General features: G+C 50.1%; 1 protein-coding gene across 1 annotated transcript in view; it reads left to right on the forward strand.

The window, feature by feature from the left end:
* The window catches only part of HUNK (hormonally up-regulated Neu-associated kinase), a 154,583-nt gene that overhangs the window by 1,271 nt on the left and 141,072 nt on the right, over window positions 1–12,240 (forward strand). The window contains exon 3 of the mRNA XM_012558612.1: window positions 4–165. Coding sequence (XP_012414066.1) covers window positions 4–165 — 162 coding nt within the window. The remainder of the gene's footprint in view (window positions 1–3; window positions 166–12,240) is intronic.

The following is a 12,240-nucleotide window of genomic DNA, read 5'->3' on the forward strand; positions in this document are numbered from 1 at the left end:
GAGGGAAGTTTGCTGCCGGCCTGGGTGAGCGGCGTGCCCCGCGAACGGCTCCGCGACTTCCAGCACCACAAGCGCGTGGGCCACTACCTCATCGGCAGCAGGAAGCTGGGCGAGGGCTCCTTCGCCAAGGTGCGCGAGGGGCTGCACGTGCTGACCGGAGAGAAGGTGAGCCATCCGGGCGCCCACCCCCGGCCCGCGGATTTGGGGATCGGGGCTGGAGGGAGCGGCCGGGGACCCTGGCGGGAGCATTGCGCCGGGAGTCCGTGCGCCACCCCCTCAAATCCACCGCCCCCCCCCACCTGGCTTTTCTATCGGGTTAAGAGAGGAGTCGAGCCGAACGCGCGCTCAGGCCCTTGCGGCTGGGTCACCCGGCCTTTCCGGATGGGCGATCTGGGGTCAGCGCCCCCGGGGGGCGCCCGATTTACCCGCGAAGCCGCGGCGCTCAGCCTTTCTGCGCCTCGGAGGGCGCCGCCTGGCGGACACCAGCGCGGGGGTGGGGGGGCTGTCCTCTCCCGGCGGGTGGGGGTCGCGGATCAGTGGAGACAGGCACCAGGGCTGGAGGGCGCGCGCCCTAACGTTGCGGGCTAGGGGAGCCGATAAGCTAGTCCTTGGAGAAGCTGAGAGTCGGCCCCCTCTGCAGGATCCAGGGGGAGGAGGTGGGGACAGCCAGCACCCGGGGGCATTCCCCTCCGCCTGCGGGCCGCGGGGAAGCCGAGCGCTTCTCTGGCTTGCACCGGGAGAACTTCGGGCTTAGAGGAGGGCTTTCACATGTCCGCTAACATACCCACCCCTCCACCCCCCCGTCTCAACATGCACCCCTCTATCCACCCACCCCTGCACCCCCAACCATCCTCACCGCCTTCCCTCCATCCCGCCTTCCACCCCCACTCCTCACTCTCCATCGCTGCCACCCCGCCAGCCCCCGGGTGGGCTTGCAGTAAAGGGCAGTGCTTCTGGTACAGAACTACACGCTGATACCCCCAGACTTCAGAGCATGGGAGATGCCTGCTTTTCTTTCTAGAAGAGGGCAAAGCAAAGGAAGACCCACAGACCTGGAGGGGCTCCCTGTCCAGACTTGGTAGAAGTTGGGGCTTGTGAACCCTTGCCAGGGAGGCACAGGTAGATCTAAGGTGTAACTTAGCCCTGCGAGCAGAAACCCAAGGTACGATGACTTACTTTGGAGGTGAGCACCCAGGCGCCAGGTCACCCCAGGTGCCGGGTCACCCCAGGCTGGGAGATGCCCCAAGCTTGTGGTCTTAGAATCAAGGCTCTCCCCAGGATGGGGGCTGCTCAGCACTAGTGGGAGAGGAGTCCCTGCAAGGGGAGCGGGGTGGGAGCTCTGGACTCGGACAGCCATCAAACCCTGTCACCCTGTGACCTGGGACCTTGGGGCTCCCCAGCCTGGGAGTCCCTGGGAATGCCGGAGCACGGGACCTCTGGTTGCAGGGCTGAGCTGCTCTGCCCACCTGTCTCCAGCCTCACCCTACCTGTTTGCTTTCCCCATCTCCCCACTCTGTCCTGGAGCCCCATGCATTTGACCGCAACTCTCAGGCACACTTTTAATCTGTCCCTTATTCCTGCAGCTGTGCCAAATGGGGTTCTCTTTGTTTGGGGTAAGCAGGGTTAGGGTGAGTAGTTTAAAAAGTGCCTCTTGCCTGAATTTCCAGGCAAAAAGGGAGTGTTCAGCATGAACTCACTGAACTGAGTAACTCTTCAAAGAAGAAGAAAAAAACTTCAAACCTCATTCTAATCCAAAGGAAACAAAACCCACTTTACTCAGTTTGTAGTGAGCTTTCTGATGGACGCATCTCTATCCGTTCAGGGTGCGCAGATGCTGCGAGGCCTCAGTTTGCTGGCTAATGACAGTGAGCTCACTTTTCGCAGCCCTGTGTAAATTCTGCTGGCACGGGCGGTAGGAGTTTGCTTTCGTTTGAACCGTATAGGACCCAGGCTGGTCGTGTGTGTTTCCTCTCTAAGCTCAGCAGACGGAGGTGAGGCTTTCTGCTGACAGCCGAATGGCTGACGTTACAAGGGAATTCATTTCGCCAGCCCCGCCGCACAGCTTCTCCTGGCTCCGCTCCACTTCCTCTCGTGTTGTGTCTCCGGCTTCTCACCGGTGCATTTTTGCTCCATCACATAAGGCTGTTGGCCTTGGCTGAATAGCCCAGGGATGTACTCAGCTCAGCCCCCAGCCCTGTGTGCTGGGTTCTGGACCTTTGTGCTGGGCCTGGGGTCCCTGGGTGGTACAGATGGTTAATGTGTTCTCTGCCAACGAAACGGTGGTTGGAGTCCACCCAGAGGCGCCCCGGAAGAAAGGCCTGGTGGTCTACTTAAGAAAAATCAGCTATTGAAAACGCTACGGAGCACAGTTCTACTCTGACACATGTGAGGTCGCCATGAATCAACTCGACGGCAACTGATTTGGTTTGGTTTGGCGCTGAGCCCGCTGGGCCTGCTGGAATGCAAGATTATTCACCCAGATGGGGTCCAAGTGAGGAGCCCAGCACCCCCCGTACCCGGTCCCCTTTCCCTCTCATCTTATCTTTCTTAAATGAAGACAACTCACGTCCAAGAAGGGAGGAGGTACTAATTGGAGGTGCAATTATTTCACTGGGTCAGTCGATTTGATCTAGTTAAGGCGGTATTTCTTTCTCATGGCGGAGGAGGGCGTGGGAGAGGGGTACTTCTGTTGGAAAAGCTCCTTGGTTTTTCTGATCTGGAGTCCCCGGGTGTTGCAGACGTCTAACACACATGGCTGCTAACCACAGAGTTGGAGGTTTGAGTCCACCCAGAGGCACCTCGGAAGAAAGGCCTGGCAATCTACTGCCGAGAAACCAGCCATTGAAAGCCCTATGGAGCACAGTTTCTGTTCTGACACACATGGGGCCACCACAAGATGGAGTTGACTTGACTACTCCAGGGCAACTGGTTTTTTTTCTTTTTTTCTTTTCTGATTTGCTCCTCTCCAGCCATGAGAACCTGAGGATCTGAGCTCTGGGGACGGCAAGCAGCGGAGAAATCTGGATTTCAGCGCCCTCGGTGGCTTGTTTTAAAGGAACAATGGGCTTCATTCATAGCAGTTATCTCTCAGATCCAACACCTTTAATGCTTAACTAATAGAGTTGGCTTTTAGCAGGTTGTGGAGATTGAAATGGTTTCTGTGCATGACTCTGCCTGAGAAGGAGGGATCTGCTGAGTTAATGAGTCCCTGTCCCCACTGTCTGGTTTTGGATATTGCCTTCCCAACGCCCAAACAAAGGTCACCACGTGTTAATTGCAGCCTTACATTCTTTGTAAAAGGTGAGCCATTAAGAGGGCTTTGGGGCCTGGGGAACAGTTCCCGGGGGCACGTTCCTTACGGTGCTGGGGGAAAACTTGTCAGGAAAAGACCTGGACGAAGAGAGTCATCAAGCCTTCATTGTCCCTCACAGTGGGTGATGTGAGTGACCCAGGAAGGCCTCTGTCCCCCACTCCTCCCGCTTTCTTGGGCTGCATACTTTTTGGATAGCCAAAAAACCGAACTAGTTGCCGTTGAGTTGATCCCGACTCATGGCGACCCCGTGTGTGTCAGAGTAGAACCGTGCTCCATAGGGTTTTCAGTGGCTGTGACCTTTTGGAAGTAGATCACCAGACCTTTCTTCCAAGGCACCTCGGGGTAGACTCGAACTGCCAACCTTTCAGTTAGTAGCTGAGTGCTTAAGCCCTTCATTTTTCTCCTGTCCTGTCTATTTTAAATGACACAGGCCACAGAGAGAGGGGAATTAAGTCATGAATACCGTAGTGAGAAATGGATGTATCTTCCCCTTCCCCCTGTGGATGGATCCAGGGCAGCTGTCTCGGAGAATCAGCTCATGGCAAAGCTGAAGGGGGGATGCAGAAAGGGAAGATGAGGGGGCACCCAAGTTTGGCCTCCTTCCCAGGTGTGGTCTTAACCGTGCACTTGGCTTCGGAGGGTTTCTGCCCAACTCTGGAGTCCCCGAGTGCGGCAGACGGTCAAGGTCTCAACCACTGGCTGAAAGGTTGGTGGTCTGAACTCACCCAAGGCTCCTTGGAAGCCAGGCCTGATGATCTGCTTCTGGAAGGTCACAGTCTTGAAGAACCCTCTGGAGCAGTTCTACTCTGCACTCATGGGGTCGCTGGGAGTCTGAGTCCACTCAGTGTTAACCAACAACAACATTCCAAAGCCTAGAGCATTGCCCAGAAGGCATTTGGGGTGTGTGCGTGTGTGTTGCATTTTGATTTGGTGCGCATTCTCAAAAAGCTTTGGGTGAAACCTCCATGTCTTGCTGGGAGTCCCTGTCTGAGCCCAGATGACAGAAGGAGCCACTTTTTCTGACTTGCATTTCAGGCGTCAGTCCTGTCTTACCAAGAGGCTCATCTCACCACTGCCTGCGGGACAGTACTTTCCCTGCCTGGCCTCTGAAGTTGTTTGTCTGGAGGTCGTTTGAATCTAGATGGCCCTTTTATGGCTTGGAAAGGAAGGGCGGCTTTGGGTGAGACCTAGTTTTGTCCCCATTTAGGTCTGAGTTGATGATATCTCTGTTCATCTGGCTGCCAAATAAATAATTCACTTGATCATGTGAGACTCTTAGTGTGTGCGGGTCCCAGTCTTTGAGTTGATGACTGGACCAGGAGAAGTGATCCCAAATCAGATTTTGAAAGGCATCATTGTCTGTAGCTTTGAGGCAGAGAGCCAAGTTGCTGAGTAGCCATTGAAGACTTTGAATGAGCCGGAGAGGTTGCCCTTGCCACTGCTGATATTGGCCCTTGATCCCTACGAAGTGCACGGTATTGGGCACGTACCTTGTTAGCTGCTGTCAAGTCTGTCCTGACTTACGGCGACTCCCCGCACAGCAGAACGGAACCCTGCCCAGTCCTGTGCCATCCCCATGATCGATTGTGAGTTCAACTGTTGTGATCCATAGGGTTTTCATTGGCTGATTTTCAGAAGAGATCACCAGGCCCTTTCTTCCTAGTGCGTCTTAAGTCTGGAAGCTCCACTGAAACTTGCTCAGCATCATAGCAACATGCAAGCCTCCACCGACAGACGGGTGGTGACCGTACATCAGGTTTTCGCTCACGGAGGGTAAGAATCTACCAGAACTACCACAGCCCCCAAATCTGGCCCATAGCAAAAAAAAAATCCAAACTCATTGCCGTCAAGTTAATTCTGACTCATAGCGACCCTGTAGGACAGAGTAGAACTGCCCCATAGGGTTTCCAAGGAGCGGCTGGTGGATTCGAACTGCTGACCTTTTGGTTAGCAGCTGAGCTCTTAACCACTACACCACCAGGACACATAGTAGACTATTACTACATTTTCAAAAAGTTGGTAAAATACAGTTGAAAACAGCTTGGTGGAGGCAAACTTAGATATGTTTTCGGTATGGAGCTGGTTTGGGAGGCCATATGCATTAGCTGCCAAAAGGGAAAACGGCTGATGCCACCATTACCTTCTTTTGTGATTAAGCCACACTGGGATGCAAAGCAGATACACAGAATGATTGGTAAAGATGTTTAAATATCTTGTTCTAATCCTTGGTTAAAAAAATTAAACCTGTTTATCACTTTCACCGGAGCTATTTTTGGACTAAAAATAAGGGTTTCCTGCTTAGTCAGTTGCCAGTAATCACGCCTTGAGCATGACGGTGCCAGATAGGTACCTGGAGTGAAGGAGTTACTAAAAATATGATTTACGACCTTGTGCATTGCAGGAAATATGACTAATTTTAGAGGTGGCCTTTGGCAGATCTGTTTTTAGAAAGTATTTCAGAAACAAACAGGTGGTAAATCCTGTGTTTTTAAGTGCTGGAAATGTAGGGGTAATAGCTCTGAGGACGGAGACCAGCTTAGGGAGCTGAAATCCCTAGTCCTCCCAGCAGGGACGTCTCGGCAAGAAGGAGGCGTTTGGAAAAGCGCTTGCCACCAGTGCCATGTTTCACAGGGCAGTGCCTGTAACTGGCGAGGTTATGTGCTGTGGTGGCAAACACCTTCGTTTTTGAACCTCCCGCCCCACGTCTTTTGAAGTACTTGTAAATGGTGGAATGATTGGCACGTAGGGCTTGGTTCGTAGCGCTCATTGAAACTCAGGGGCCGCAGACTTCAAAGGGTGCCTTGAGGCGGCAGCACAGTGCAGAAGCACGCCCCCAAAAAGGAGTACAAGCCTGCATTTGCTCTGCAGGTGTGGAATCACGGGCACAAGGCTTGGCTTCTGTGTATACCGGCTCTGGTTCACATCTGTGAGACTCTAGAATTCCGCCCGCTGCTGGCTGTTCCAGTACGGCGGTCCCACCATCCATCCCAGCTGTTCTCCTCCCAGAGGGTGTGGGGAGTGGCAGCCACGTCCACCTGCAGACACGGGCTGCTCTCTGTGGGAAGGTGCTTTGGGCAGGCAGCCTTGACCTTGGTCTGTACAGTCCCTCCTCAATTATTCACGGTAACGGAGAGACCTGCTACCTCGGCTAATTGAAACCCGTACATAATACCCCAACCTTGTTTTAACTGACCCTTGAAACCTCTTCCTCCCCTGGACTGTGGTCACTTCCAAGTGTTGACCTGAATTGAATTTCATGCTCTCTGACGCAGGTGCTGCTGGCAGGTAAAATGACCCGCAGAAAGAGGTGAAGCATGGGCCCGAGGAGTACCAGAGGAGACTGATACCTCTGCAGGCTCGACAGAGGAGCTATTTCCCCTCCTTTAAGGCTGGCAGTTTGAACCTACCCAGAGGTGCCTCTGAAGAAAGGCCTGGCGATCTGCTTCTGAAAAACCAGCCATTGAAAACCGCATGGAGCATAGTTCTACTCTGACCCACGTAGGGTTGCCACGAGTCGGAATTGACTCAGGAGCAGCTGGTTTGGTTTGGTGTTTTGGTGACTAATTCAGAGACAGTTGCACTTCCTGGGGGTAGATCCGCCCTGGTGGTGCAGGGGTTAAGAGCTCGGCTGCTAACCAAAAAGGTCGGCAGTTCAAATCCACCAGCCGTTCCTTGGAAACCCTATGGGGCAGTTCTACTCTGTCTTATAGGGTCGCTATGAGTCGGAACCAACTTGATGCCAAGGAGTTTGGTTCCCCCCGCCCAGTCACTCTTGGGTTGTGCGAAGAGTTGTTGAAAGAGTTGTGGGAAATTGGGTTAATGTCAATCTGAGTAAAATTTTCGGTGCATCCTGGTGCTGCTCTGCCCTCGTTAGGGACAGACAGATGGACAAAAAGACTGCTTGGGCCAGAGCATCTCTTAACGTCCTCTCTCAACTCCCTCCCCACTGCTGTTGTTGTTGGGTGCTGACCAGTGCGTTTCAGACTCACAGCGACCCCACGTGACAGAGTAGAACTGCCCCACAGGGTTTCCGACGCTGTGATCTTTACGGGAGCAGATCACCAGGCCTTTCTTCTCCATAGCTGCCAGGTAGGTTCAAACTGCCAACCTTTCTGTTACAGCCGAGCACTTCGCCACTGTGCCACCAGAGCTCCTCTCCCCGCCTCACTACCTATGCAGTTTCTGATTACCGGGTTTTTTTTAAATGTTAATCACTTACTGTGTTTTTAAGATTTGTTCGGTTAAGTGTTGGAATAGGTAATACAGACATATGGTTAAAACGCACAGCTTTCAGGAGGGCACGCAGTGATAGCTAACACGCTCTCATCTGCGCTCCCCGCCACCTGGTTCCTCTCCTTGCAGAAGCAACTCCTGCTTCTCATTTCTTGTGTATCCTTCCGAGATGCTCTGTCTGCATGGAAGCGTACATACGTCTTTGTAAATGCGTAGATACAGACCGATATATTTTTACACAGTACATGCTGTTCAGTGCCTTGTGGTTTTTCGCTTAGCAGTATGTCTTGAACATCTTTTCATATCACTGCTACAGAATTGCCTTGTTCTTTTTAATTATCGCGTAGGATCCCATTGTATGGAGGTGCTATATTTATTTAACTGTTGCTTGTTGATGGGCATCTAGGCTGTATACAAGTTTTTGTTACTTGCAGCAGGGTTGCAGTAAATATCCATGCCCATGTGACATTTTTGTAAACGTTTCAGAATGTCTGAGGGATAGGTTCCTAGTCTTAGGCTAAAGGGTGTGCCTGTTGGGATGGTTAATGTTATGTGTCAATTTGGCTAGGCCATGATGCTCACTATTATGTAATTATCCTCCGTTTTGTGATCTCCTATAAGTAACATAACGTTATCACCTCCATGATGTGATCTGATGTGATCAGCCAGTTAGCGTAAGGGGAGTTTCCTCAGGGATGTGGCCTGTACCCAGTATATATATGGACCTTCTGGCAAAGCTCACGCGCTTGTTCTGGATCCTGCATCTGACTCCTCATCATATAACCTCCAGTTCTTGGGACTTGAGCCAGCAGTCTACTGTCTGACCTGCTGATCTGGGGTTCGTCAGCCCCTGCAGCTTCGTGAGTCAGGAGAAGCCTCCAGTCTGATGACTGACCCATGGACTTGGGACTTGCCAGCCTCTACAATTGCATGTGCCATTTCCTTCAGATAAATCTCTGTGTGTGTGTGTGTGTGTGTGTGTGTGTATGTATATGCTTCACTGGTTTTGCTTTTCTAGAGAACCCAGCTGAAGACATTTGGTACTGAGAATTGTTCTAGAGAAACAAAATCATAAGGATGAATTTTCTAAATAGGTTCTCAAATTTGACTAGTCTTAAAAGCGCTGATGATTCTGCCTTCAGTAGTAAAGAGGGTGCTGCTAATCTATGGCATGAAGTGGCAATACTAATACACAAAATATCACACCAGTAGATCAAGTATTGGTGAGAAGGGAGGCTCTGGTGATTGCATGTTTGATACTTTTCTATGATTTTGTCAGAATGAGAGGTGTAGGGAAGCTGGATGATTGGTTCTACTTTCGCTGGATACAGTGGTGAAAGAAAGAGATGAGCCGAGGGCTTCAAGCACTGCATAAAATTTCTGAACGTTCCCGCTTGTGCCCTGAAAGAAATCCTTATTTCTTGTAGTAACAGGGCTGATATTGCCGAAAACCAAACCCAGAGTCTTACCATAAGAGTGGCTGAATCATAGTGCCAGTTGAGTTCCCAACCTCGAATGATGTCTGAAGTTAAAGTGAGGCATTGATTGGGAAGAAATGGGATCCTGAAAGTTGGGATAGGGACATATGGGCAGATAATCGGAAGCTGAGCCCCTAAATCCTGTTGAATCACTCCTGCCAACAGAACGAGCCCTCTCACTCCCATCTGAAGGGCTCAGTCCATCTTTGTCTGCTAAGCCACTCTCCCCAGTAAAACCATTATCTCTTCCACCCCCATCTGAAGAGATTAACCCAGTTGTACCTGAAGAGTCTTTGAGATAACACCTGGAGCGGCACTTGGGGTGTTGCCTGGGGCATCGCCTGAGGTAGATGCCTTACAAGACTTTGCTGAATGTTCCCAGGACCCACCCACACCACCCATTTTTGCTTCTAGACCTGTAACTAGACTTAAGTCCCAGCGAGCCCCAAAACGTAAAGTACAAAGTATGACCCAGGAGGAGGAATACTACACTCCAAAAGAACTACTTGACTTTTCTAATAAGTAAAACAGAAACTTGGGGAATCTGCATGGAAATGGCTATGGAGCATGTGAGATAATGGTGCAAGGAACATAAAGTTGGATCAGTCTGAGTTTATTGATATGGGCCCACTAAGGACAGATTCTTTATTCAGTTTTTCAGCCTGAGATGTTCGGCAAGGATCTAATAGTTTATTTGGTTGGTTTGTTGAAGCATAGATTATGGTAGCCTACACTAAATCAAGCTGAAGTACCAAAGCTGCCTTGGTGTACTTTAGAAGAAGTATCCAAAGGCTTAGGGAAATTGGCATGTTAGAGTGGGTTTATCAGGTTAGACCCACAGACCCACACATGGACTGCCCAGAGGACACATCTTTTACCACAATGGTGAGGAGCAAATTTGTGAGGGGAGCCGTAGCATCCTTGAAGACTGCAGTGATTGCTATTTTATGGAAACAGGTTTGACAGTGGGAACTGCCCTAACTGAATTAAGACACCTAACTACAATGCGGCTGATTGGACCCCGTGGTGGTAGAGACCAAGTGGCAGCACTCAATCAACAAAGACAAGGTCAGCATGTTTACAGTAATGGACAGCGGAGTCAAAGCAGTAATCAGAATAGTCGACTTGTATGGATTTATGGCATTGCCTACTTAGTCATGGTGTCCCTAAGAGTGAAATAGATGGGAAATCTAAATATTTACTTGATCGGTACAAGTGGAAGAACTCTAGGTCAAGTGAACAGCAGTCTTAACTTGAATCACTAGAATAGAGAGTTGCAACCCTTCCATCAATTCCCAGATTTGAGCGAGTTTACAGACCCACAACCCCTTGAATGAAGAGGAGGCTGGGTCCCCTTGAGGGAGGGACCCCACTGCACTGCCAAAAATTTATACTGTTGATTATTTTCCCAGCCTTCCCCAAAGGGATGTATGGCCTTTTATGAGAGTGACTATTCATTGAGGAAAAAGAAATAATCAGACTGTTTGGGGATTACTGAACACTGGCTCTGAACTGACACTAATTCCAGGAGACCCAAAGACACTAATTCCAGGAGACCCAAAATGTCACTGTGGCCCACCAATCAGAGTAGGGGGCGTATGGAGGTCAGGTTATTAATGGAGTCTTAATTCAGGTCCGTCTCACAGTGGGTCCAGTGGGTCTCAGAACTCACCCTGTAGTGATTTCCCCAGTTCCAGAATTCATAATTGGAATAGACATACTCAATAACTGGCAAAACCCCCACATTGGATCTCTGACAAATGGAATAAGGGCTATTATGGTACGAAAAGGCAAGTGGAAGCCACTAGAACTGGAAGCCCTACCCAAGAAAATAGTAAACCAAAGCAGTTTCATATTTCTGGAGGGATTGCAGAGATTAGTGCCACCATCAAGGACTTGAAGGATGCAGGAGTGGTGATTCCCACCACATCCTCATTCAATTCACCTTGGATCTTGGAGAATGACAGTGGATTATCGTAAACTTAACCAGGTGGTGACTCCAATTGAAGCTGCTTTTCCAGATGTGGTTTCATTGCTTGAGCAAATTAATACATCTCCTAGTACTTGATATGCAGCTGTTGATCTGGCTAATGTGTTTTCCTTGAGTCCAGTTTCGAAGGACCACCAGAAGCAGTTTGCCTTAAGCTGGCAAGGCCAGCAATACACCTCCAGTGTCCCACCTCAGGGGTATATCAGCTCTCCAGCCCTATGTCATAATTTAGTTCCCAGGGGCTTGATTGCCTTTCCATTTCGCATAATGTCACACTGATCCATTACATTGATGAATTATGCTGATTGGACCTAGTAAGGAAGCAGTATTGCTGATCGGATGTAGTAAGGAAGACGTTACCAATGACTCTAGGCTTATTGGTAAGACATTTGCATGCTAGAGGTGGGAAATTAACAAAAATTCAATGCTTTCCACCTCAGTGAAATTTCTAGGAGTTGAATGGTGTGGGGCATGTTGAGATATTCGTTTTGACGTGAAGGATAAGTTGTTGCATCTGGCCATCCTACAACTAAAAAGGAGGCGCAAATCCTAGTGTGCCTCTTTGGATTTTGGAGGCAACATATCCCTCATTTGGGTGTGCTACTGTGGCCTATTTATCAAGTGACTTGAAGAGTTGCTAGTTTTGAGTGGGGACCAGAACAAAAGAAGGCTCTTCAACAGGTTCAGGCTGCTGTGCAAGCCACTCTGCCACTTGGACCATATGCTTCAGCTGATCCAATGGTGCTTGAAGTGTCCGTGGCAGATAGAGATGCTGTTTGGAGTCTTTCGCAGGCCCCTACTGGTGAATCACAGCGCAGACCCTTAGGATTTCTGAGCAAAGCCCTGCCATCCTCTGCAGATAACTACTCTCCTTTTGAGAAACAGCTTTTGGCTTGTTACTGGTCCTTAGTAGGGACTGAACACTTAACCATGGGCCACCAAATCACCATGTGACCTGAGCTACCCATCATGAACTGGGTGTTGTCTGACCCACGGAGCCATAAAATCAGACATGCACAGCAGCACTCCATCGTTACATGGAAATGGTGTATTCCAGATCAGGCCCAAGCAGGACCTGAAGGCACAAGTAAGATGCATGAAGAAGAGGCCCAAATGCCCATGGTCTCCACTCCTGTCCCATTACCTTCTGTCATGGATTGAATTGTGTCCCCCAAAAAATGTGTGTAGCAACTTGGCTAGGTCATGATTCCTAGTATTGTATGATT

The sequence above is a fragment of the Trichechus manatus genome, unplaced genomic scaffold (genome assembly GCF_000243295.1).
Source record: "Trichechus manatus latirostris isolate Lorelei unplaced genomic scaffold, TriManLat1.0 scaffold00177, whole genome shotgun sequence".
NCBI classification, from domain to species: domain Eukaryota; kingdom Metazoa; phylum Chordata; class Mammalia; order Sirenia; family Trichechidae; genus Trichechus; species Trichechus manatus.